Here is a 25,573-nt window from a genome sequence, read left to right as displayed (position 1 = left end):
GACTGAGTAGCAATAATAACAAACACCGATTAAAAGCTTACTCTGTACCAAGGAGTATAAGTGCTTTACATATGTTCTGTCATTTAGCAGATGTTTCCTATCCCTTCATTTTGCTCCAGGTATTCAAGCCCTTGGAACATCATCATTTTTATTTACTCAGCAAATATTAAACACCTATATTATGTTAGACACTTTGCCAGCTCCTCGGGCTTTGGTAACAAATAGAACAGTTCCTCGTGGAACTGTTTGAGTTACTGATCAAAGTAACCTGCCAAACGAGAGGAGATTCTCTCTTTGAAGGAACTGTCAGTTTTTATAGAACCATCTTTCTACTTGCTGCTTGCTTTGACAACAATAAGACAAATAGCAATATGAGAAAGAAATAGAAGAGATGCCACACGGCAGGGCATGACTGACACACCAGCAGTCCAGAAAGTATAAATACTTTGAGTTTAGAAGTTGATGAGAACACTCGTGTCTGCAGATGATAAGTACCAAGCAAACGTTCATGTAAAAAGGAGCAAAAGCTGTTTATACTTAAAAGGAGTATATCATTTTCCTAGCAACATTTAAGGCAGATCTAATTTATCCTGATGAAGTCCCACAATGAACTTCATTATGGAGAAGTGGAAATTAAGTCTCCAAGAGATGAAGAATTCTCACATCGTTTAAAAGTATCTCAGGTCAAGACTTTGACTCGAGACGTTCTGGCTCCTAATCTTCTTATTTCTGCATTAAAAGTCAGCTTTTCTCAAAGAGGAGATAACTCATTAAATGATTAACAGCCAAGTGCTTAGTCAAAGACTTTCACCCAAAGGAAATAGATCAGGCTTATATAGGGAACCAAAAGCAAGAGTCAAACTCAAACTTTGTCTATTTCGTAAGTTAGGCCCCTAAAAATAACTGGTTAAGTATAAGTCAATGAACAGTCCTGGAGAACAGGTCTGCCTAATCCGAACACAGCCCAGAAGTTGCTCAGTACAGTTAGCAGATAGGGAATAAAGATTCTTGTCAGCAGAACATACGGGTGAGTTTACAGGCAGCTTCCTATCCCTACTGGACCACCAGAACCCATAAAATGCCCACACAGCCTCCTGGATTGAGCCATCTGGATTCTCCTACTAGCTGAACACCTACCCATGCTTACCACCCCTTGATTCCTGATACACACACACACACACACACACACACACACACACACACACACACAAAGCCAGGCCCTTCGCTCTCTTCCTACACCACACCATAAAATATTACTACCTCAACTCTGAAAGGAATGAATGATCACCACAGACTTTCCCTCCACCAAAAGTTAGGGCGGAAGAAGATACCAGAAAACCGAAAAAGAAGGAGCCTGGGGAAAAGAGAAGAGAGAGGGAAGGAGATAAAGGGACACAAAGCGAAGGTGATAGAGAAATTAGAAGCAGGATTGAAAAAGACAGAGAGAGAAAAGATCAAAATCCCTAATTCCACAATTCCTCTTTCAGAAAGAAAATTTGCCTCTGCATCCTGCTAAGGTCGTGCAACTTCTATCTGGGTATCTGCTGTGTGCCAGGCCCTAAGCTGCACACTCTGGGGGAATCTGGGATGAATGAGGTTTGGCCCCAGCCCTTGAGGCACTCATAATCTTGCTCATTCATTAGTTCATTCATGTAAAACTGTCCAGGGCAGAGAAGCTGTATGAGCCGTTAGGAACTTATCAGATTCTCCTGTCTGTGGTCAGTAGCATTTTGTGATCTCTCAATTGTGTATTTTCAAAATACTTGAGTAAAAAGCAGACAATGATTACATGATCACTGAATTCCGAGTTTTTGCAGAGTCCCTACAAAGCGGGAGCCTCAGCTTTGTACGGAGGAATGGAAGGCAGCTATGATCCTCCTCTCCGTTCACCTAGAGGTCATGACACCAGGTGGAAGGGGGCCTGTCAGAATAAACCTGGAGAGAAAAGTTCTCCCAAGAAAAATTCAGAGAGCATCGGAATACCATGAGAAATAGCAAAAATTCCATAAAGTTTTAACTATAAATACAAGAAAAACAAAGTACTTGTCATTACCCTCTTTAAAACTGTATTTGAATGTGTTCCAATAAACATTTATTTGTAGGCACTGAAATTTGAACTTCTTATAATTTTCATGTCACAAAATATTATGTTTCCTTTGATTTTCTTTCAAAAAAATCACTTAAGGGGCAGACCACGGTGGCTCAGCAGACAGAGTTCTCGTCTGCTATGCCGGAGACCTAGGTTAGATTCCTGATGTCCGCCCATGCAAAAAAAAAAAAAAGAAAATCACTTAAAAATGCAAAACCCATCCCTAATGTGTGGGCTGCACGTGGGTTGTACAAAAACAAGCAGCATGCTGAGTTTGGCCAAGCACAGAAGACGAGGTGTCTTCCTGCTCAGCTTTCTGACCTGGCCAGTCTGGGGCTCCCTCCTTCTTCACAGCTGAGTGCAAGCTTAGTGGAGAGGGAAGATCTTTAAAAACCCTTTGTGGGTTTGAAAAACATAAACATCAATCTGCAATCTGACCCTATTATAGTGCAGCCTGGAAGGAGAGTGTAGACAGACCTTAGAGGGTGTACAGGTCCTCAGGGGAGAGAGAAAAAGGGGGAAGGAACTGAAAACTATACTGAAGGAAATGAACATCTAATTTCAGGAAAACTAAGAAGCAGAGTGCACATAATTAGGAGAAACCCTAATGAAAGATTTGTGTGTGGGCAGAGCTCTAGGAAATGACGGTTGAATAAGTGAATCAGGTATTTGCCAACATAGCAGTTTCACTTTGATGCTAAAGAGCAGAGTTAAGAAATGACTCCATTTCTCTGAGAACCCGAGTTCAAAGAGGTCTCTCAGGTAAGTTTGAAAGTGGAAGCAGGGTGGATTAGAAGAGAGAAAAAAAAAAACATTATATAAGGGGCAGAACCTGGAAGACACAGAACTTGAGACAATAAAGACAGAATATACTTATAGGCATCTATTTCATCCTTTGAAACTATGCCAATCTACATAATGAGCGAAGATACCTATGATTATTTTAAATAAATAAATGTAATCTTGGAATTCCCTTGTAGTGCAGTAAAGTTTCCACATGCATTTGAATTCTGTGAGTTAAACTGCAGTTGATACAGTAGGAAAATTTTAAGCAAGAGAAAATAGGGAAATATCATAAATCTAGAAACTCAAAAAGCAGTAAGCTATTTTAACTCTCACAGGGATGGTAGTGGAACTTAACCTAATTAGTACATAAAGGTACACACTCGAGATGCTAATTGTAGCATTATTGTAATGAAAACAATCTAAATGCCCATAATTTAGGAAAGAGACAGATAATTTATGGTACAGCCTTACATGAAATACCACGTAGCCAATAAAATTAATAGATAGGTTTATATAGCCTGACCTAGAAAGAGGTCCATACACACTCAAAGGAAAAGGCAGCCTGTGGAAAAAATTGTATGGTAAAGAGAGGCTTTATGGTGGAGTGTTTAAGAGAAGAAATGGTGCATATTTAATGATCCGCCTGCCACGCGTGCCCTCCATCTCCTTTCCATACTACTCCTCTCACACCCCCACGCAGCCCTGTCCCACTCCTCCCATTTCTCCTGGTCCTCCTGTCTTAATTTCCCCTCCACTCTCTCCCTCAGCCTCCTCTCTCTGGCTCTGACTTCTGTACCAGCCCTGGGGAACACCTGCTTGCCGGAAGGCAAAAGCATGAGCTGTGGGGCCTCCCAGAACTTTGAGATTTGTTTGCCCCGCCCCCAGGGCGGAGCCTGAAAGTGATTGGTCCCAAGTTGTCCTCCTTCCAGGACTGGCAGACTCTTGGCACGCAACCCAGGCGGCCAGTCAAATTCAGCCCCGCCCACTTCCATCCTCTGGCGGGAACCCCTCTTGGTTGCTGGGGTGTCCTTCGTGCAGGTTGCCGGGTCACCCTCCCTCCTCTTCTTTTTTTCTTTATTAGAGTTGCTGTGGGTGTACAGGACAACCATGCATAAAGTACAGGATTCTCATATACCACCTGTTCTGGTTTGCTAGCTGCCGGAATGCAACACACCGGAAAACGAAAGGCTTTTAAAAAGGGAAATTTAATAAATTGCTAGTTTGCAGTTCTAAGGCTGAGAAAATGTCCCAATTAAAGCAAGTCTATAAAAATGTCCAAATTCAGGCACCAGCAAGAGGTTACTTGCACTCAAGAAAGGCTGATGAAGTTCAGGGCTTCTCAACTGGAAAGGCACATGGTGACCATGAAGCTTCCATGAAGCTCCCCCAGGGGCGTTTTCCTTCTTCATCTCCAAGGGTCGCTGGCTGGTGGACTCTGCAGTTCTTGTGTCTGCTGCTCTCATCATTCCCAAACGTTTTCTAAAAGGTTTCCTCTTTTAAAGGATCCCAGTAAATTAATCAAGACCCACCTGGGATGGATAGAGTCACATCTCCCTGGATATAACTTAATCAAGTTTCCAGCATACAGTATTGAATAGGGTGTTAAGGAAACGGCTGCCTCCACAAAATTGGATTAGGATGAAAGAATTTACATTCTAGGGTACGTAAATCCTTTCAAACCAGCACAATACCCTACCACCACCACCTTGCACTGGTATGGAATATTTATTACAATTGGTGATCAAAATTGGTGATAGCACATTTTTATAATTGTACTTTTAATTAAAGTCTATGATTTAATTTAGGGCTCACTATTTGTGTGGCGTGGTTCTACGGATTTTTTGGAGAGTTTTCATTTTGTTACCATATATGCAATCTAACTTTTCCTCTCCCATCTTTGAGACTGCTCTGCAGTCGTGGTTTTAAGGCTGTCCCGTTTCCTGCATTTTACAGCATGGCCCTCAAAGTGCCAGAGTTTAGCTCAGATTTGCTTTAAATGGGAAATTGAGCCTGAATTAGAAAACCAGCCCTTCCTCCTGAAGGGAGATAAGGAGCTTCCTCCCTTCCCACACGCTGCTTTGTGTGAACTAAATTTCATATGTAACTGAACAAATTGCTAGCCATGTACACAGCTCCTTAGGCGGTAAAATTGTGGCCGACCCTTATATTAGGCTCACAGCGTCACTGTTTTGATCCTTTTACAACAGCCTCACAACAACCTATAAGGTAGGTGCCGTTATCCCCGTTTCATAGACAAGGATGCCAAGACACAGAAGTGATGTGGAACTTAACAAGATCACCCTAGCAATGAGTGGCAGAGCCCTAAACAAAACCCAGATAATCCGGCGTGGCTAGTATCCAAACCACCAACCACTGCCCTGCTACCTTTCAGAAAGAAATCAGGCCTAGGGTAAAGTTCAAGAAGCAGTTTTATGTCACGTTTGGAGAACATGGGAGAGGGGATGGGGGTGGAGACTGAGAAAAAGACCAAGAAGTTCTGAGTTCAAAGAATTGGGAGGTAGCAGGTGGATTAGCTAAGGCAACATTCAAGGACCTACATCCTTTTTAAAAAATAATTTATTGAGATGAAATTCATATAACATAAAAGTAGCCACTTTAAAGTGAATAAGGACCTGCTTTCAATTCTTTGGGGCATATATCTAGAATTGGGGTTCCCGAATCAAGTGGCGTCATGGCATTTTAGTACTTTCACAATATTGAGCTACTATCTAGTTCCAAAAGATAGCCATCACTCTAAAATAAAATCCCTTACCCATTTAGCAGACACTCCCTACTCACCCCTCCCCACAGCCCCTGCAACAACCAATCTGCCTTTCGTCTCTATGGATTTATCTATTCTGGATATTTCGTATAAACAGAATCATACAATATATGACTTTTTGTATCTGGCTTCTTATACTTAGCATAAATGTTTTGGAGTTTCATCTATGTTGTAGCATGTATCAGCTCCCTCCTTTTCATGTCTGACTACTATTCCATTGTATGTTGTGCTGGTTTAAAATGATGTATGTCCCCTAGAAAAGCCATGTTTTAATCAAAATCCCATTTCGTAAAGGCAGAATAATCCCTATTCAATACTGTATGTTTGAAACTGTAATCAGATCATCTCCCGGGAGATGTGATTTAATCAAGAATGGATGTTAAGCTGGATTAGGTGATGACATGTCTCCACCCATTTGGGTGGGTCTTGCTTAGTTTCTGAAGTCCTGTGAAAGAGGAAACATTTTGGAGAATGAGAGATTCAGAGAGAGCAGAGCAGAACAACATAGCTATGAGAAGCAGAGTCCACCAGCCAGCGACCTTTGAAGATGAAGAAGGAAAATGCCTCCCAGGGAACTTCATGAAACAGGAAGCCAGGAGAAGAAGCTAGCAGATGATGCCATGTTCGCCATGTGCCCTTCCACTCGAGAGAGAAACCCTGAACTTCACTGGCCTTCTTGAACCAAGGTATCTTTTCCTGGATGCCTTAGATTGGACATTTCTATAGACTTATTTTAATTGGGACATTTTCTTGACCTTAAAACTGTAAACTAACAATTTATTAAATTCCCCTTTTTAAAAGCCATTCCATTTCTGGTATATTGCATTCCAGCAGCTAGCAAACCAGAACATATGTATATACTGCAACTTTATTAAGTTGTCTGTTGATGGACATCTGGATTATTTCCACCTTTTGGCTATTGTGAATTATGCTGCAGTGAACATTTGGGTATATCTACTTATTTGAGGACCTGCTTTTGATTCTTTGGTGCATATATCTAGAATTAGGATTCCTGAATCAAGTGGTGTCATGGTCAGGTTCATGTGTCAGCTTGGTCAGGGGGTGGTGCCCATTTATCTGGTCGGGCAAGTGCTGGCCTGTCTGTTGCAATGAGGTCATTTCATAGAATTAAATCATGATCATGTCGGCCACATCCACAGCTGATTCCATTTGTAATCAGCCAAGGGGAGTGTCTTCTGCAGTGAGTGATGCTCAGTCTAATCACCGGAAGCCTTTTAGGGAGGATTCAGAAGAGACAGTTTCCCTTCCTGCTTCGGCCAGCGAGTCTCTCTTTTGGAGTTCGTCCAGACCCTCCATCAGAGTCATCACCTTCGCACCCTGCCCTGCAGATTTTGGACTCTGCGTTCCCATGGTTATATAGGACACTTTTATAAATTTTATATCTATGGATATTTCCTGCTGATTCTGTTTCTCTAGAGAACCCCAGCTAATACAAGTGGTAATTCTGTTTGACTTTTTGAAGAACCCCTACAACTTTTTGAAACCTTCCCTTAGGGCTACAATATTATTAATGTTAAAAATAATACTAAATATATTAACTATTTTACGTGAGAGTATCTTGATCTCAGCACTGTTGACATTTTGGATCAGAGAATTCTTGGTTGTGGTAGGCTGACCTGTGCATGGTAGGATGTTTACACCTCCCCGGCCTTTTCTCACTGGATACCTGTAGTATCATCCCAGTTGTGACAATTGATAATGTCTCCAGACATTTGAACCTTAGGAGGCAAAACTGTTCCCCCTTTCCATTGAAAAGCACTATTTTAAAGAATTCTGTATAAACCTGAAGCAAATATGAAACTGAAGTCAAGTACTCAAAGTAAAGGCCTTTAAGAAATAGGCATTCCTTAGAAATTTTGCATACAAAAGTTTTATTTTTTTATTTACCATGCAAATAATGTTAAGGAGTTTGCAGGTTTACAAAAGTGTGACAAATCAAAAAAAAATTTCATCATTAAATATTCATACCTTTCATATGTAAACATTATAGTAACATAAATAATTCATCCACAGTTCTCCAAGAAATCCCCTCCAGTACACACTACATACCAAATCATATTTATAGCACATTGCATCATATAACATTTAGGAAAGCAACTAAAGGCGAGATTTTCAAGATATTATTTTGATGTGATCATATTGATTATTTCAAATTTCAACTCGGGCAGAGCCTGTGAGGAATTTCCTATTTGATTCTGCCAAATAATGAAAAACAAATTCTAGTTTTCATTATTGGATACAGTGAACCAAAATGAAACTTATATATTTGCTTTAAAGATCTTGGAGAGTTAAACATGGAGTGGGAAAACTGAGTAAATAAATGTCATTGCCATCAAAACACTGTCAGGATCAGGATTGCTACGGAAATGGACCAGCCTTAGGCACAGACAGAATGGTTGTAGAATCCACAGCAGGTAGCCAGAGCTCTTATACTGACTTCTTTGTCTTCCCAGGGACCAGAAAAAGAAGGAGGGCTTGTACCATTCAAAGAAGTACTGCAATGAAAACCAGAGGGATAGGGAGTGGATGAGATAAATACAATACAACAAGACTGTATCAACAAGTTGCACCAAATCTTGAGGGGCCGGAGGGGGGGAAGGAGGGGAACCTATAAATGAATCATCTGCAAGGGACAAATAAATAGGACCTAGTGAAGTGTATTTTCTCATTCAGGCCCAAGATAAAACTGGTAAGAAATCCTATACAATGTGTTCTGCTCCTGTGCCCAATTCCTAACCAGAGTTCTTTTGGGAATTTCCTTTCCAGACATCACTGAGGCAAAGTTAATGCTTCACAATGTGATTTAAATTTGAATCTATTCTAAAAAGTGAGGTGGTACCCCCAGGCCACTTTCTTCTAGAGAAAGGAGAACATCTCAGACTTAATTAGAAAAAAATAATTGGACAAAAACATTATTTCTTTCAGATTCTAGAAGCTAATGACCCTTAGTATGAGGCTTTAGGCAAAAAGTTAATTACAACTTTGAAGGCAGAAATGAGCAAGAATATTTTAGTACTTTTTTAGTAAAGTTCAGTGATATAGACACAACCCATTGTTAAACAAAGCTTTTACTTTGTTCATTTACTCTATATGATGCTTACAATAGTATCCACTAACTGCCACAAGAATGTAGGATCCAAAACTATGGCAGACCAATGATCTATCCATCCTGTAATTTGTCTCTAATAGTACATCAGAAGGATTATTTTTTGGAGGACACTGATTGCCTTCTCTGATGATTATCTCCCAATACAGGGGATTAACCTAGCCTAGTAACATGTTAAACAGCTAGCACCCAAAGATCCACCCATGCAATGAACTGATCACCCATGTATTGATATCTTACAAGTCTCCCTCCAGTTCTGGTTTTTGTCCTGAACCCCAGATCTCCAGTTGGCTTCTGAATAGCTCTACACGGTTGTCTCACAGGAACTTCTAAGTCAACATATCCAAAACTGAATTAAGCTATAATCTCCCTGCTTACTTCATTCCTGGCACTAGTCCTCTTCCTCTCAGTAAATAAATGGTACTCTTTAGACCCACTTGCCCAGACTGGAACAGACATAGTCCTGTGAAACTCCTTTCTCCTTCACCCCATCCCTCCCTCCTATCTAGCCAATGACCAACCCAATTGATTTTTACTCGGTCTAGTGTATCTCAATTCTCACAAGCACTTAGTATCAGCCTTGGGTGTCCCTGCCATCCAAATGGTTACTAAATTATCCTTGGAAAAAGCATATCTGATCATGTTAATGTACAAATTTCTGCAGGACAAGACCTAAATTCCCTAATACCTAATACAAAGCCTTTTATCTTTCAGATCTTTTAGCTTTATCTTCCAGAAATCTCTTCATTCAACACACACACACACACACACACACACACACACACGCGCGCGCGCGCTGCCCCTAATATACACAATATACTTTTTACTTTGGCAGCACCTAACACTGTAGTTCCTCAGATCCTTCATTTGTGTGCCCTAAAACTAGTTCTTTTAGCTTCATGATGTATTCTCTTCTTTCAGTATTCCAGTATTTGGTCAGCAAGTTCATTTACTTCCTATTTGAACTCATCCTGGTTTTATGGATCCAACTTTATACCCTCTCAATCTTCATTGTTTCTGCCTGAAGAAGCCCATGAATTTTTAGGCATGCAGGACCATTGTTAGGTCTTTGTATACAACTAATATATATTCCAAACACAATAAGTATGATCATGTCTCATTAGGGAAGTCCTCTTCTCTTCCCCTATCCTTCTACTTCTCAGTCCTCCATCAATATATTTAAAACCTGTCACTTATGCACTCTAGAGCTAATAATGAGGATGTACTGATTAGAAGAAGAGAACACAGGTCCAGGCCATCACAAATGTCCATCTCCCTTCTCATACGCTCTCTCTGGCACCCATCTGATCACCCTCAAGACTTCATCTCCCCATCCCAGAAGATCCTAGGTGGAGGGTAGAGTGGTGCCTTTCAAGGAGGCAGGAAGGATCCTGGCGCTTACCTCTGAAAGAGCCCTTTGCAGCACACATAGGTCTCGTAGCTGCTGGTGGTGACATTTGTGTTTAGGAAGGAGAGACAGTCTGTTTCAGTGGGGACATAGAGGATTCCTGGATAAAGGAGAGAGAGATACTAAGGGCAAAATTTTACACACGCTCCATAAGGTTCTTTAGTCTTCATCTGGGTGTGGATTGAGAAGACTAGAGATTAGGTGCCTTGTCTATGCATCTGTGGGATGGGCAGTTAAATCAGTATCTAGTAGAGATCCTGTCACGATCTAGGGAAGTGATTCCATGCTGAGACTCCTACCTGCCATACAGGCACTGATAAGGGACACACAGGTCCCTGTGAAGAGGGCGCTGACCACAATCTTGGACAGGTCACTCTTCCGTTGGGGTACCATTGATGCTGCAGACAACAGAACAAAGGAACTTGATCTCGTCGCCACCATGCAATGCGGTGTTTATCACAAGCCCCACTTAGAAGAATGCAGAGGAGCAAAACTCAGCCTTATCACTAACGCTCAGAGGCTAGAAGAAGTGTGTATATATATTTTAGTCCTGAGGAATCACCAACTCAAACGTTCTCCAGGACAACTATTCTGTGTCTGACCCTAAGTAGATCAGGCAATTTTAGTGCTTCCATGAACATTCCAAAGCTGTGTCTGCGTCAAGCAAGGCTGAGTTGGTCCGTTCCAGGTGTACGTGCCTGGGGGGTTGCCAGTTGACACCTGTACTCTTAAGTCTGGGCCAGAATGTGGTGCACCATTTTGAGGCAAAAGGATAAGGAGGGCAACTTTCACCTCCGCCTTAGACACATTATACATGTCCTATGACTACTCGGCAATCTCATAATCAGACAATTATCAGCACCAGAATCGCAATACAGACAAGTGCATAGCAGAAGGGAGAAAGACAAACTGAAAAGAAATGATTTCACCTTTAAGTTGTTCAATCAGATACCATAGAAATCAATTTAATGTTTCCATCCGGTGATATAATTGCCATAAAAAATGGACCCACTGAACTGTATTTCTTCCTATAGTCCATTTCTTCCAAGATCTGTTTCTAACTTGTCTCTCCCAACTCTTGGAATCTGCTCGTCATGTGCCCCTGCCTCTGCCCTCGGGAACAGTTCCGCTTTCCTCATATTATTTCCTCCAACCATCACCTACACTCAGCACGAGCTCTAGCGGCCTAAACCTATCCAGGCCTGTTTCAAATACCTTTCCCCCACCTGGTGACTTGCAGCTTTTAACCCAATGCTTCACACACTTCATACCACAGATGCTATCCATCTGCCTTACGTGTCTGCAGCTTTTATTTGTCTTTTGAGCCCACATGCAGCCGGGCATCCGTGAAGACAAATAATGTGCAGCCCAATTTCAGGAAGTACCTTCACTACTGATAAAACCCAAAATATATTTCCTTACATATGCACTTTCTCCCACATAGGGAAAATAAAAATGAAATTCATTGTTTGGGTCTGCAATCATCAGGGGCTTCCTCTGCAAAGTGGAGCAATGGGGAGCAGGAAAGCTGCTGTCTTCACAGTTGGATAGCGATCCTGTGTGCCCGGGAGCCCCAGCTAAGGGAAGGGCTCGCCCAGGTTCTGGGGAAAGGGAAAAACCAGGAAATAACACCAACCTTTTGGAAAGGCTACAGGAAAAAATTAACTGGAGTTGAGATTGTAAACTCAGCCTGGGCTTTGTGCATAGTAAGATAACTTGCTTGCCTTAGCTCCCAGTTAACTGCGAGGGCCTGTTTCACATCAATTCCTCTATCTGGTCTCAACTGGTACTAAAGCAGCAGGACTGCCCACCCCAGAAGTTGGATTCTGGCTGGCTTCTTGGGGAGCTATAAATGATTTAACTCACTCAAGCCTCCCAGTGTGATTCCTATGGAACTGAGATTGGAAAATCCACAGAGTGAAAATGTTGTAATGATTTCAGCTCTCTCCTAGGGGGGAAAAACACAAATTAATAAACCCAGTCCCCTGTGTGCAGTATTTGAATCATGATAGATGTTCAGGGTACTCACAACCCCAAATCTTTTCTACATTACCCTAAAGAATGTGGAAGTGATGCTAGGAAAATACATGCTCCCTGAGTTATTAAAGGGATAATGACTTAGAAACCACTAACGCTACTCTTGTTGAAGCCTAAAAATAAGAAAGCTTAGGAATAAGGATGATTGAGAGGGAAGAGCTAGGGAGACAGAGGGAGAAAGAAACTGAGATCAATTTGTAGCAATTTAAACTTATAAATGAAGAAGAGGTCCTTAGACCATCAAAAACTACTGTCCGCCTGGGCTGCCCCAACTGTGAAGACCCAACAATTGCATCATAGAGAGAAGCTGGTCAGAGGGCTGGGGAGAAATAGCCCATAGAGTTCAAAGTCGCTCAGATACCACAGACAGAGGCTGCTAAGCATACTATTGTGCTTGCTTTGTGGTTAGGCCTGGGGCACTGGAAAGGGATCTGTGGGTCAGCAACAAATTTCTGCGTATCTCCCCACTGATAGCCATGGCTGAGACCTCATGCTACTTATGCTTTCCTGGATTGCCACTTACAGAAATCCACTGTTTCTTGCCCCCAATCCACTCTTCCACTCCAGAGAGACGGCTGTTCTTGTATTTAGACAGTTGCTGATAAGCCACGAATTCATTTATGAAGAACTTGATCCCCACCAGTTCAGCCACTACTGGACTGTCTGCCCATTCCACACCCATCATGAAGACCATGGGCCTTAGAATATAGGAGCAAATGACCTCAATGAAAAGGAAGAACAAGTAACAAAGGTCAAGAACCAGAACTTTCTCTGAAGCTTTGGCTCAGTCTCCTCCACCCTTCTCTTATTCATTCTTTGTCACCTTACTGTGGATGAGGAGAACATGCCCAGTGCAAGAACGACTTAACTGCACCCCAGAGGGACAGCCCAGCAAATGTGATACCTTACCTGGAAACTGAGCCCCTGTATGTCTACCATTTCTCCTAGCCAGGAGAGAGTAGCATTGAGGAAGGCCAGCACAGCCAAAAAGGCAATCAGATTGGCGGCTACGTTAGTCGCAAGACCAACAGCATCTATGGCTCCATTGCTGGCGGCTTCCAGGACGTTCTTCTCCTTCCTGTGGTTGGTGGGCATAGGGGAAGAAGGTGGTGTCTAGAGCAGCCTCAGCTCCACAGAGAAGAGAAATCCCACCAATAACAAAGGCAGGAGGAGGGTGCGAGGCTAGTCTGGGAGGGACAGAAATTTCTTAGTGACCCTATTAGTAGAAACTACTCTGAAGCAGTGTCTGAAACAATCATTATGAAATCGCATGGAGCCCCAGGTCGAAGGGTGTTTGCATGTAGAAGCCAGTGTCAGGTGGGATGGTTAAACAGAAGAAGAAAGTCAAGGAGGTCCCCTAGAGGCAGACATAGACAAGAGGGGACTTGGAATCATATTCCACCTGGGTGGGGAAACTTGAAGCCTCTGCTACCACAGCACCACTGTTTACTGCATCTGGCTTCCCCTTCTCCCAAGTTGGACTCACCCACGGGGCAGTTTTACTCCCTCCTTATTCCTGAACTTGGACTCTTCCACTTCTGGATATACCAGCTTTGACAAGGCAAGAGCACAAGGGGCGGCCATCACCGAGGCAGAAATCAAGGATGCCGGGTCAATCTGTAAGGCCAGATTTAGGGATGCGTCGCTCTGCCAAAGCCAGAACTCAGCCCACCCGGGAGTGATCAAGCAAGAATGTGTCTACCCCAAAGGATATGAAGGCTCCCAACACAGTGCCTGAAATGGTGGCAAACCCGCCGGTCATCACCGCGTGCAATTCAGAGAGGGTCATGTCGGCAAGGTATGGACGGATGAGCAGAGGTGCCTCTGTCTGTGGGCAAGGAGGAGCCAGTCAGAATCCAAGAGGGTGTGACTCCCCACCCCAGCCTGCCTGCCCTGTTCCCAGGGACTGGGCCCATTAGACACACGTCTCCAGAGCGAGCGTCATTCCAGTGTGACACTCTGCGAGCACCAGTCTCTGTCCTCAGGCCCTCCCAGCATCTGTCTCATTACCTCTGACATCTACTCTATCCCAGTTGGCATGGTTCTCACCTGTTTTCATACGTGTGTATTTTCTATTTATATTTTAAAATGTTATAGAAGAGAAATGGGACATTTCTTTTGTATGCTCTCAATGACGATTTACAGAATAAATTTAGGGAGTATGGTGCACTCACTGAGTACGTATTAGATGCTTAAAAAGTACTCACTAAATGAATTGTACATAGACGATCTAACCCCACCACTGATGAAAGATCCAAAGGAAATGTTTGTGAAAACGTTATGAGATTGTGAAGGCCCAACTGTGTAAACCATACCTACTATCAATCTGAGATCATTTATTTATCGCTTGATTGCCAGCTATGTACCTAGTACTGTGCTAGATGCTAGGGATATTAATATAAATAAGACAGAATTCCTACTTTTAGGCACTTACTGTCTAATAGAGAAAACTAAACTGATTATGGATAATTTCAGCAAACTATGGTGAGTGCCATGGTAGAGGTATCCAGAAGTACTCAGAACATTTCAAAAGCAGGTCATCAGCCCAGGCCCTCGTGAGAGAAAGGCCACCAGCCTACATCCTTGTCAATCTGACAGCCATGATTCCTAACATTGAGTTGATGCATCAATACCATATATTAAGCACTTACTCCGTACAAACAAATGTACCAAGCAAGTATTATGGGGAAAAGGCTTAGTGTTAGCCCTGAGCAAGGCAGGCTATTACCTCCTTAGAGAACCTGAAAAACAAGAGTTACAGGGTGTCACAGGGAGAAACCAGTACATAGATCAAACACCTTTCCTAGCCCCTAAAGAAAGATAAGATATGGACCAGGACATTCTCCTAAAGTCCTGTGTAAGAATTTGGATCAGAGACTAAGGACGTGCAGATTAAATATGCCCAGGTTAATTATTATCAGGTGTGAAGGGTGAAAGCAAAGAGCAGTATCCTTTGAGCTTCTGTGTTTTCTTTCCTCAGCCATGAGCTGCCTGTACCGTCTTCATTTATTTGATTTTTCAGAAGGAAACCTTTCTTGATGTGTTTTCTGCCAAACTCTCAGTTCCCCAGAGGAAAAAAACAAAAACAAAACCATATTAGGTCTCTGGGTGCTTACCATACCCACAAAGATGTTTCCTGCCACAGATAAGGTCTCTGTGGCAGTGGTGCCCATGGTAATTTGCAGAAACCAGGCGATCTAAAGGAATACAGTGTCATAAATCATTAACATTACCAGGAATCAGAAAGAGTGTCCAGCAAAACACCTCCTTCTCCACTTTACTGATAAGGACACTAAGGCCTAGAGAAGTAGTTATAAGCCTATGGCCACAGTACAAGTTACAAACAGAGCCTGGACGGGAACCCAGGATCCTTTGGCTTCTACCACAAGTAGATTAAAACTCAGTATGAAAGGATAGTCTAGATCATTTGTTCTTGTGCTCTGCTCATCAGCCTATCTAGAGCTGGGCCTGACCGTTTGACATGCCTGGGAAGAGTTTGCCTTTTCATGTTGGTTCTTGTACTCACTCTCTAGATCCTACCTATGCCCATTTTCTCAAAATAAGTATCCTCTTTATGCCTCTAGACAGACCACACGAGGAAGGCCCCACTTCTGACTTGCGTAGGAGAATGACTCACCTTCTGGACTACCCACTGCACAAGGCCCAGGTAGTAGAGAATGGACATCGTGCATCCAAAGAAAATGATGATTGGTAGGGCCTGTAGAGAGAATAATGAGGCAGCTGGCCAGACATTACATCATTTGTGCTCATGTGCACAACAAGTGGACTCCGTGTCAGGCCTCTGAGTTAGCATCCCAAAAGCATCTGATACGGTGTCACTACTCAACAGATATTTAAACACAACCTAGTTTAGGAATAAATCTGAGATGTATTGAATATCTTTATCCCATCAGTACTAAGCCAAAGATGTGTTATCTGAGTCTTCCTGTCCCATTCCTATTTCAGGGGAATACCGTTTCAGGATGGTAGCAATCAAAGGGCAAGAGACTGATGCTGTTACCTCCGATGATGATATTAAATCCTCTTCTTATGGTTAAACTAGTAGGAACACACATTTTTGTCCTCTGATTTGCCCTTAACTGTCCCTCATTCCTGCCCATAAAGCAAATATGACCTGAAAGGCAAAGATATCCTTGACTAGTGTATCCCCAAAGACAAAGCTGGAGCCAGCCACGGTGTAGTCCAGGAAAATCTGAAGGGAAAAAAGAGGACAAGAGTGACGCCAGGAAGGACTTAGGGGAAGAGGGATTCATGTTCATTTATGACTAGTCCCTACTGCTGCTACGGAGAGCATGGGAGACTGCTGTGTCCCCGTGAGCTGCTCATTGAATGACAGAAGGACTTAGCAGCTCAGTTCTGTTCCCTCATATTCTTCACTCACGTCCTTAGTTGTATCTTAGTATACGTTCTCCTTTCTCACGACTATCATTAATAAGATATGGCCTGATCTCCTTTCCTTAGGGTTCTAAAAGAGCTGAACCTTCATATTCAGTTTTCTCATACCTGAATCTGCTTTCCCAGCCATTGAAATGCAGTCAGCCCAGGTTTGGTTCTGATGACCAAGATTCCAAAGACAAACTGAAGACCTAGACCCCAAAGCATTGCCCTCCAGGACACCTGGGATCAACAAGAAAATTATTCCAATGTTAGTTATCAACTCCACTTGTCCATTACCTGGTTGGAGTTTTAAACATGGAGACTTCATCATCTGTTGATATGTTTTGGTTGAAACCAATGTAGGATGTTAACAGGAAATCTGGGGTAAGATGGAGTAGGGAGCAAGGGACAGAAAGGGGAAAACAGGGCAGCAATCTGTAAAAGGCTGTTTTGTAAACCAATACTTTAACATCACTGCATGCAATGTAAGCTGATACTCTCTTTTGTACTATATTTTCTTTCTTTCCTTCATTCTTTACTCTTTTCCTTTCATTCTTTTCTTTCATATTGGCCTAGCCCATAAAATTGATATCAAGATTCACTAATGGAATTTTCCTACAGTTTGAAAATAACTGGTCGAAGGCCTCTGAGGTCTTTTAAATTTTAGTTAGGAACAAAAATTGTTGAAGGGGGAAAATTCCAGGGGTTGTTAAGAACTTAGGTCTACACCTTTGCAGTGAATACGTGGCATGTACACCTTGGAATTAGAACTTGGCCCTTGGCTGTGTGTCACTGCACCCAGCCTGCATAACCAAAACTCACTGCACCGTGGTGTTTGGAGCATGCAAAAAGGATGATGATGAACATGCAGATTCCTGCAAAGGAGATCAGTTGCTCTGGTCTTTGGGCTGTGTCCAGAGCCAGCCACAGGATGAGGCCAACCAAGGAGGCTCCTCCGAGCAACCTAGAGAAGAAATGCCAGGGACCACATCACTTACTCAGTAAATGAATAATAAATAATTAACTTTACTTTTAAAAAATAGAAGTTCACCCCAAAGGTAAGTGAAATAACTTAATAGTTTACTCTACATTAGATACAGAGATTACCCTGAGACTCATTCGTCTGGTAACTCCCTATCTAGCACCTCTCTCCCTCCAACTCTCGTACAGAACAAAATTGAAGAATTCCACTCTGTGGGTACAAATACATAATTTGTGATTTTTCTTGAGTTTCCATATCAGTAACATATGATATAAAGACCCAATCTTCAGTATTGTTCCAATGAATAACCAAAATGTTGAAAATGGAAGGCGGAAAAGTAAGCGTTCCTTCCTCGTGAATCTCTCCCACCCAGTTCATTTTCTAACCACTTGCCCCACGGCGAGAATAAAACCTAAACCACAAGTCAGCTACTCATGGTCGTGTAATGTACCAAACACTTTTGTTTAATACACAAACTGGTTTCCTCATGTCTGAGTGTTAGCGTCCCTTTAGTTCAAGGGAAGAGAGTTAGAAGGGAGATGGCATATGAAGACAAAACAGAAAGAGCAAGCTGTCCATTGAGATGGCTCAGATGCAACAACATAAACAACGACAAAAGGCATCACAGGTCGGTGTTGGATGTCAAAACCGTTCTCACTGTGAAAACATTTCTCTTGAAGTGAATCAAAACCAACTCTTGGGATCTATCTTGCTAATGAATAAAGTCCCTTTATCTCTATCACCCCCACTGTCAAATAAATCAGTGGTCCAAAATTAGGTGGTATTCTGGTGTGGTTTCTCCAAACCAGGAGGTTGCTGTGGCATACATCCTTAACACCTGCTTTCTATGCAGCCATTGGAGAATGGACAGAAAAGAGGAACTTTATAGAGTGTCTAAAAGTTATTTTCTCACCCCTAGCCTGTGACCAAAGGACATGTGCATTCCATAGTTAGATGAACTGTAGCTTCTGTGGAGCCCAGTTCAATATGTACTGAATAGGAAGTTTGTTCCTTAAAATTCTAAGGAATTATACAATACACCTTTAAACGCAGGAATTCTAGAGGCCAAGAGAAAGCATAAATGTATCAGGGATTTAAGGGAGACACACAGGACCACCAAATCTATGTGATGACTTATTCAGCTGCAAGCCTCTCTGTTCTGATTACTGCATTGAAGAGTATGTTTTTCTTATTTCTGACATGGCCCTTGTGATAAACAGACTGAATCTCTTTGAAACTTAATCCCTCCTGAGCAAAGTTGAGATATAGGCTACGAGAAACTGGACTGAAACCCATACTCAGAGGTCCATTGCTAGTTGCCTTCTCTGCCTTAGTACTGAAAAGTTTGGGAGAGGCCCTGAGAGACAGGTCAGGAACTGCTGAAAGAGAAAAAGGAAAGTGAAAAAGGTTTGGGACAAGTTCCGGGGCCAGGAATTTTGAGATTCTTATCTTACTCACCATTTCATCCAAAGCTTCAGGTAGGAGTTTTCAAAGGGCTTCAGACATCTTGTTAATTTTTTACAAACCCTTTTCAGTAAGCGATGAGCCAGGACAAGGAGCACCAAACAGGTGAGAATGAACAAAGCGAGTGCCCTCTGGAAATCCAAAATGCACGCTGCCAGGAAGTAGGCAGCATAAGCTAAAAGGGAAATGTGCAGCATGACAATCAGCAAGGCAGAGCTTCCAGGAGTTAGGAAGATCTGGGATGTAGAGCAGGAAGAACCTTCCAGAGACCTCGCCACCTCGCCTTAATTGTCACACTGTACTGCAGGTCCTCAGGCCAGCACAGAGCCTATCTGTTCTCTTCTTGAGAACAGCTTTGGAGATTGCATATATTCACTTGTCCCTCATGAAATTTGACTCCCTTCTAATATTTTATTTTGTCCTTGGGTTTTTTTAATTGATGTATATTATATATTTACATACCGTGCAATCATCCAAAGTGTACAATCATTGGTCCACAATATCAATTTATAGCTGTGCCTTTATCATCACAATCGGTTTTTTTTTTCTTTTTTGTGAAAATGACATCTATACAAATAGGCAATAAATTCCAAAGCACATGGCAACAATTAGTTGTAGAACAGATGGCAGAGTTTGGTATGGGTTACAAGTCCACAATTTTAGGTTTTTACTTCTAGCTGCTCTATATACTGGAGACTAAAAGAAATAGCAATACAGTGATTCAGCAGTTATATTTATTTGTTAAACCCTACCTTCTCTTGTATAACTCCATCACCTTTGATCTTTCTCCCACTCTTTAGGGTATTTGGGTTATGCCCATTCAAACTTTTTCATGGTGTAAGGGGCTGTCAATTATATGGGATAGAGGGACGGAATTAGTTGATGCCCTGAAGAGGCTGGCGCCTCTGCATTTCAGGACTTATCTTTCCCAGGGACCCATCTGATTCCCTTCTATGTTATCTGAGATCTTTCTTCTGTCCCGTGGAGTAGATCTAATCAGCATTCACCATGAGACTCTTCAAAAGTCAGTCATCTTTTCCCCAAACTCTATAACTCCAGTCATTTTAACCTCTCCTCTTGAGCAAAGCTGTGTCCAAAATGTCATAACAGGGGTCCTACCAAGGAAGCAGAGCCATCTTCCTCACCCAAGCAAAATTTTGTTCTCATCATCCCAGCTGCCTCTAATAATGACCTCAAGGTCCATAATCACTCACAATGTATTTTAAACAGAAGTTTGCTGTCTTCTAAAAAATATTTTATAGCATGACCTTATAGGAAACTAGCAAAAACATATAACACAAGCTTCTCTTATGAGGATGATAAGGACCATGCCCTACTTCAAATCAAGGCACTCTGAAAGAGATAAGCCTATATTCTGTGAAATGTGTAACTCTATCAAATAGTATGGTTTTGAAAAACTGTCTCAGATTTTCCTTATTCCTGGAAGTACAACTCAGTAACGTATGTGTGGCCTTCAAGTAATTAAGATCCATACACCAAATTGCCCTTTGGGTCAATTTGTGAAGAAGATTTCTCTCTACCCCATAATCCTCTTAACAAAAGGCAATATTTTTTAAATGACTCTGTTTCCCATTTCCCTGCATTCTCAGTATCTCACCCAGACACAACAGCCCCAACAGGATCCTCTTGAACAAGACGGCATGGGTTTTGCAGAAATTTCTTGCCTTGATGAAAGGCTGTAGACTCCTCCTGATGAAAACCCAGAGATTAAGCTTCAAAAATTGTTCCATCCAATCTGTATCAATTCCCAGAACTTAGACTACCTGGCCCAAGGCATAATTTGCTCTTAGAGAGGAAAATTCCTCACCCAGGGGAAGTCATGGCAATGCCAGAAGGTCAGGCCACACCAATGGGCAGCAAGTTGGAGAAAGGAGAAAATCTTTATTGCCATTGATCAAGACTGCCTTAACTTCCTTTGAGTTTGACTAAACTTTACACAGACTTGCCCTCCACTCCAGATCCCAGATCACCCTCTCATCCTGGTCCTTCCACTATCTAGGTGCCTGGGCACCTTCTAACCAGATGGTTCCTTACCATCCTCCTGCTCTCTCCCAGTCCTTACAGACTCCAGGCAGCCTAATTATTATAAAGGAAAACAATTTGAACCAAGTGGTCCTAACTGCAACCTCAGTAAATCCCTCACCCCTCCCAGCAACCAAACCCCTATCATTCTCCAGAGCTCTTATACAACCCCACTCCAGACTTTAAGAATGCTTGCTGCCCTTTGTTTCAATGGATTGAATTCAGACTTGGTTTCTGTTCCCTCGTCCCTCGCTACCTTTCCATGTTTCATAGAGAGATACTTATTGAGTAACAGGTATTCCTTGTAGGTTTTAAGGACATCATTCTCTTTGGAAGATCATTCGCAAAGCATATCAAGAAACTAATTTCATCTCAATTCTAGACTTGACCCAGGTGCCACATGTCTGTGGTTTGCTTCTCCAGGTCCATTCCCCACCTTGCTTTGTGCCATGGGAGTCTGACCTATATGCACTTTATCAGTGGACTCATATGTGCTCTGGATTATCTGTTGGGCTCTGCTAGTGAGACCTCATGGGAGCTGAGGGCATGAAAAGACTGAGGTCAGTGTACTGAGGAGAACTTCTCCATCGGACTCCTTTCTGGGTCCTCTTGCATGTTGTTCCTTTGGAATAGTAACTGCTTCTCTGCTTTTGGCCTCAGGTTCTTGCACTATACTTTTTTTGTGGGTCTTCTACCCTCTGCACACATCTTTGTGTCCTTTGTAAATAAATGTGTCTCTAATTATTTAATATAATAATGCCATCTGGTAACTGTTTGGACCCAAATTGATACACTAGGTGAAGGTGGTTTAAAATTATACCCAGACAAATACAAGTTCAGTAAGTTACCCGGAAAATTATGTGAGAGCCTGCACTCTTCCAAGAGTAAATATAAAACACATGCCTGGAAAATATTTCTTCCATCACGTCCTGACTACATCCCACCTGAGAACTGAAGTTCAGTGGGTACTGCAGGAAATCAACTAAGACTACTTCGTTTCTGCAAACCCATTAACAACCTGATCCCAGAATATCAGGTTGGAAATGGGTCTCTGGTTTAAATTTTAAAAAGCCATAGGTATATTCCAAAGGAAAAACAGAAAAAAAATTTCTCGCTCTTTTACACCAACTATGAATCAATGTCTAGAGGCATGTGAGCCAGTATTCATGATCTGGTATCACGCCTAGCCTAGGATTCTGCAAACACTACCAACCCCTTTTCATAATAAAAAGTCTGGGGGTCAGTAACTGTGTTACATCAGGAAGTTGAACTGAGAAGAAATCTGTTTGATAAGTGGTTGTGCTGGTTTGAAAAGATGTATGGCCCCTAGAAAGCCATGTTTTAATCCTAATCCCATTCTGTAAAGGCAGCCGTTTCTTCTAATCCCTATTCAGCTTTGTATGTTTGAAACTGTAATTAGATCGTCTCCCTGGAGATGTGATATAATCGAGAGTGGTTAAACTGGATTAGGTGACGACATGTCTCCACTCATTTGCGTGGGTCTTGATTAGTTTCTGAAGTCCTACAAGAGGGAACATTTTGGAGAATGGGAGATTTGGAGAGAGCAGAGAATGCTGCAGCACCAAGAAGCAGCAAGTCCAGGAGCCAGCAGCCTTTGGAGATGAAGAAGGAAAACGCCTCCTGGGGAGCTTCACGAAACCAGAAGCCAGGAGAGAAAGCTAGCAGATGACACCATGTTTGCCATGTGCCCTTCCAGCTGAGAGAGAGAGACGTCCTGACTGTATTTGCCATGTGCCTTATCACTTGAAAGAGAAACTCTGAACTTCATCAGCCTTCTTGAACCAAGGTATCTTTCCCTGGGTGCCTTAGATTGGACATTTCTACAGACTTACTTTAATTGGGACATTTTCTCGGCCTTAGAACTGTAAACTAGCAACTTATTAAATTCCCCTTTTTAAAAGCCATTCCATGTCTGGTATATTGCATTCTGGCAGCTAGAAAACTAGAACAGATTTGGTACCAGAGAGTGGGGTGCTGCTGCAGTTTGCAAATACCAGATATGTTGGAACGGTTCTTTGGATGGCTAAGGGAAAGATTTTGGAGGAAATGTGAAGAGAATGATGAAGTCCTGGAGTGCTTGAAGAGACTGTTGGTGTAAATGGAACCACTGCCAGTCTGGACAAAGGGGGATACAAAAGGGACAAATTGGAGTTTGCAGAGTGAGAACCATGGAAGTATGGGTCTGAAGCCAAGAAACCTCAGTCAGGAGAGTGGACACACCCATATACATGGAGAGGGTGAGTTTACTCTGAAGGGTGAGGATGAGTCTCCCATCTTGTTGCAGTAGAAGAGTCATGCAGCCTCAGGCCTTGGAGAAGGTAGAGCACGCTCCTTGGGGGACTGGGGAGAGCCTGGCTGCCACTATGGAGGGGTTGAGCGTGTGCCCCGGAAACGGCAGAGAGCCCAGGGGTGGCCCTGATGCCTGGAGAGAGTGGAGCCGAGAAAAAGGTGGTCTCCTCGATGTTCCCCGAGGTTGCTTTGGAAAGAGGCGGGCCACTGCATAGGCCCTTGGAAAGGATGGGGCTGCCACTTTCTAAAACCGAAGGATAAATGATTTTCAGACTTTGAAATCCAATGGTGTTTGCCCTGCAGATTTTCTTTTCCAGTTTCTCCCTATGGATCCTGTGAATATCCTCCTTTGCATATTGGCACCAGACAACTTGTTTTGAGATTCACAGGTCCACAGCCAGAAGAGAAATTTTTGCACCTGTTTAAGGTGATGCATGTAGTTGCCAAGTTGACAAGGGGTGGACATGTGGTAGTTAGATTCAGTTGTCAACTTGGCTAGGTGAATGCACCTAGTTCTGTTGCTGCGGACATGAGCCAATGGTACATGAACCTCATCTGTTGCTGATTACATCTGCAGTCAGCTAGGAGGCGTGTCTGCTGCAATGAATGATGTTTGATTTAATTGGCTGGTGCTTAAATGAGAGAGCTCAATGTAGCACAGCCCAAGCAGCCCGGCATACTCATCTCAGCACTCGCAGCTCAGCCCAGGCCTTTGGAGATACAGAAAGGAATCACCCTGGGGAAAGTTGTTGGAACCCAGGGGCCTGGAGAGAAGGCCTAAAGAGATCACCCTGTGCCTTCCCACATAAGAAAGACCCTCAGTGGAAAGTTAGCTGCCTTTCCTCTGAAGAACTAACAAAATAAATCCCCTTTTATTAAAAGCCAATCTGTCTCTGGTGTGTTGCATTCCGGCAGCTAGCAAACCAGAACAGTGGTGAACTCTACACCTTGTCCGTGACTTCCTCTGAATTATGGACCCACAGATAAGTTCTCCAGGTATGTGCCTGGGAGGCTTTCCAGATGTGGACTAACCAAAACCCACTCACTTATGTGTTTACCACCCACAGCCTTAAAGCAGGACAAGATAGAATAGGGTGAGGATGACAGGTAGTGTTAGTTGAACATGACTTGAGTGGCCAGTATGTATTTCAGGCCTGGTTGCAAGACGGTTCATGGGTTTTCTCAGTGGCCCCTAGTGGATTTTCTCAGTGGCTCCATCGACAAGATGTAGAAGCTCTACCAAATGAAAGAAGCAGAGTGATAGAAATTCCCAAGGTCTGGAGAACTATCATTTAGGAGTTAGAATGTGAAGTTTAGGACAGCGTTCCGAGAATGTATCTCTAGTGTCTAACATTGTGGGCCTGGATGAATCTTGACTGCTCTAGCTTGAAATAAGGGCTAATAGATAGGAAATGGGTCAACCCAGAACCGACTGTGGTATGGGTCAAAGGCAAGGGCCTCCAGATAAGAATAATCAGAATCTTTTCATGGGGGCAGAGGTTTTATTTTGATGCTGTCACTAGAAAGAACTGGTCAGGAGCTACTATACTGCCAGATTCAAAGTTAGGCACACAGCTGGATTTCAACTAGATGGGCAGAGAGAGCTGAGTGGTGCTGCAGAGGGACTAGAGAACAATGATCAAAAATATTGGAATTTTGGAGGATTAGGAAGTGGTTGTGAGCACACGCACAGAACATTTTGAAATTTTTTTTCCTCTGGAGAAAAGAAGCACAGATAGCGTTTATCAACCATCTTATACCAAGCATTGCGAGTTATAGCCAGAGCAATTAGGCAAGGAAAACAAGGCCATTCTAATGGGAAAGGAAGAAGTAAAGCTACCTGTTGCAGTAGATGACGTTTTCTTCATATAGGAAGTCCCAAAGAATCCACAAGAAAGCTACTAAAACTGATAAATTCTGCAAAGTTGTGAGGTACAAGATCAACAGGCAAAAAAATCGGTTGTGTTTTTATATACCAACAATGAATAAATCTAGAAAAAAAATCAAGAGAATGATTTTATTTGCAATAGCATCTAAAAGAGTAAAATATCTATGCATAAATTTAACCAAGTGTAAGTAAAAGATAAATTTGTAGAGTCTATTCCGTTCAACTGATGTTGCCATTGCATGACCTTGGTAAGAAATAG

The 25,573-nt window shown here is 42.5% G+C and overlaps 1 protein-coding gene across 1 annotated transcript in view; it reads right to left on the bottom strand.

The window, feature by feature from the left end:
- Positions 1-7,542: 7,542 nt before the first annotated feature.
- Positions 7,543-25,573, bottom strand: part of SLC28A2 (solute carrier family 28 member 2) — a 47,109-nt gene continuing 29,078 nt past the window's right edge. The window contains exons 4-18 of the mRNA XM_077127758.1: positions 20,692-20,783; positions 19,068-19,248; positions 17,450-17,591; positions 16,754-16,867; positions 16,365-16,442; positions 15,867-15,947; positions 15,346-15,426; positions 13,932-14,057; positions 13,716-13,846; positions 13,139-13,307; positions 12,753-12,950; positions 12,059-12,140; positions 10,492-10,590; positions 10,187-10,292; positions 7,543-8,173 (exon numbers count right to left, since the gene is read on the bottom strand). Coding sequence (XP_076983873.1) covers positions 8,056-8,173; positions 10,187-10,292; positions 10,492-10,590; positions 12,059-12,140; positions 12,753-12,950; positions 13,139-13,307; positions 13,716-13,846; positions 13,932-14,057; positions 15,346-15,426; positions 15,867-15,947; positions 16,365-16,442; positions 16,754-16,867; positions 17,450-17,591; positions 19,068-19,248; positions 20,692-20,783 — 1,798 coding nt within the window. The 3' untranslated portion in view covers positions 7,543-8,055. The remainder of the gene's footprint in view (positions 8,174-10,186; positions 10,293-10,491; positions 10,591-12,058; positions 12,141-12,752; positions 12,951-13,138; positions 13,308-13,715; positions 13,847-13,931; positions 14,058-15,345; positions 15,427-15,866; positions 15,948-16,364; positions 16,443-16,753; positions 16,868-17,449; positions 17,592-19,067; positions 19,249-20,691; positions 20,784-25,573) is intronic.

The sequence above is a fragment of the Tamandua tetradactyla genome, chromosome 14 (assembly GCF_023851605.1).
Source record: "Tamandua tetradactyla isolate mTamTet1 chromosome 14, mTamTet1.pri, whole genome shotgun sequence".
Taxonomy (NCBI): Eukaryota; Metazoa; Chordata; class Mammalia; order Pilosa; family Myrmecophagidae; genus Tamandua; species Tamandua tetradactyla.
This window is presented reverse-complemented; position numbering and strand designations above follow the sequence as displayed.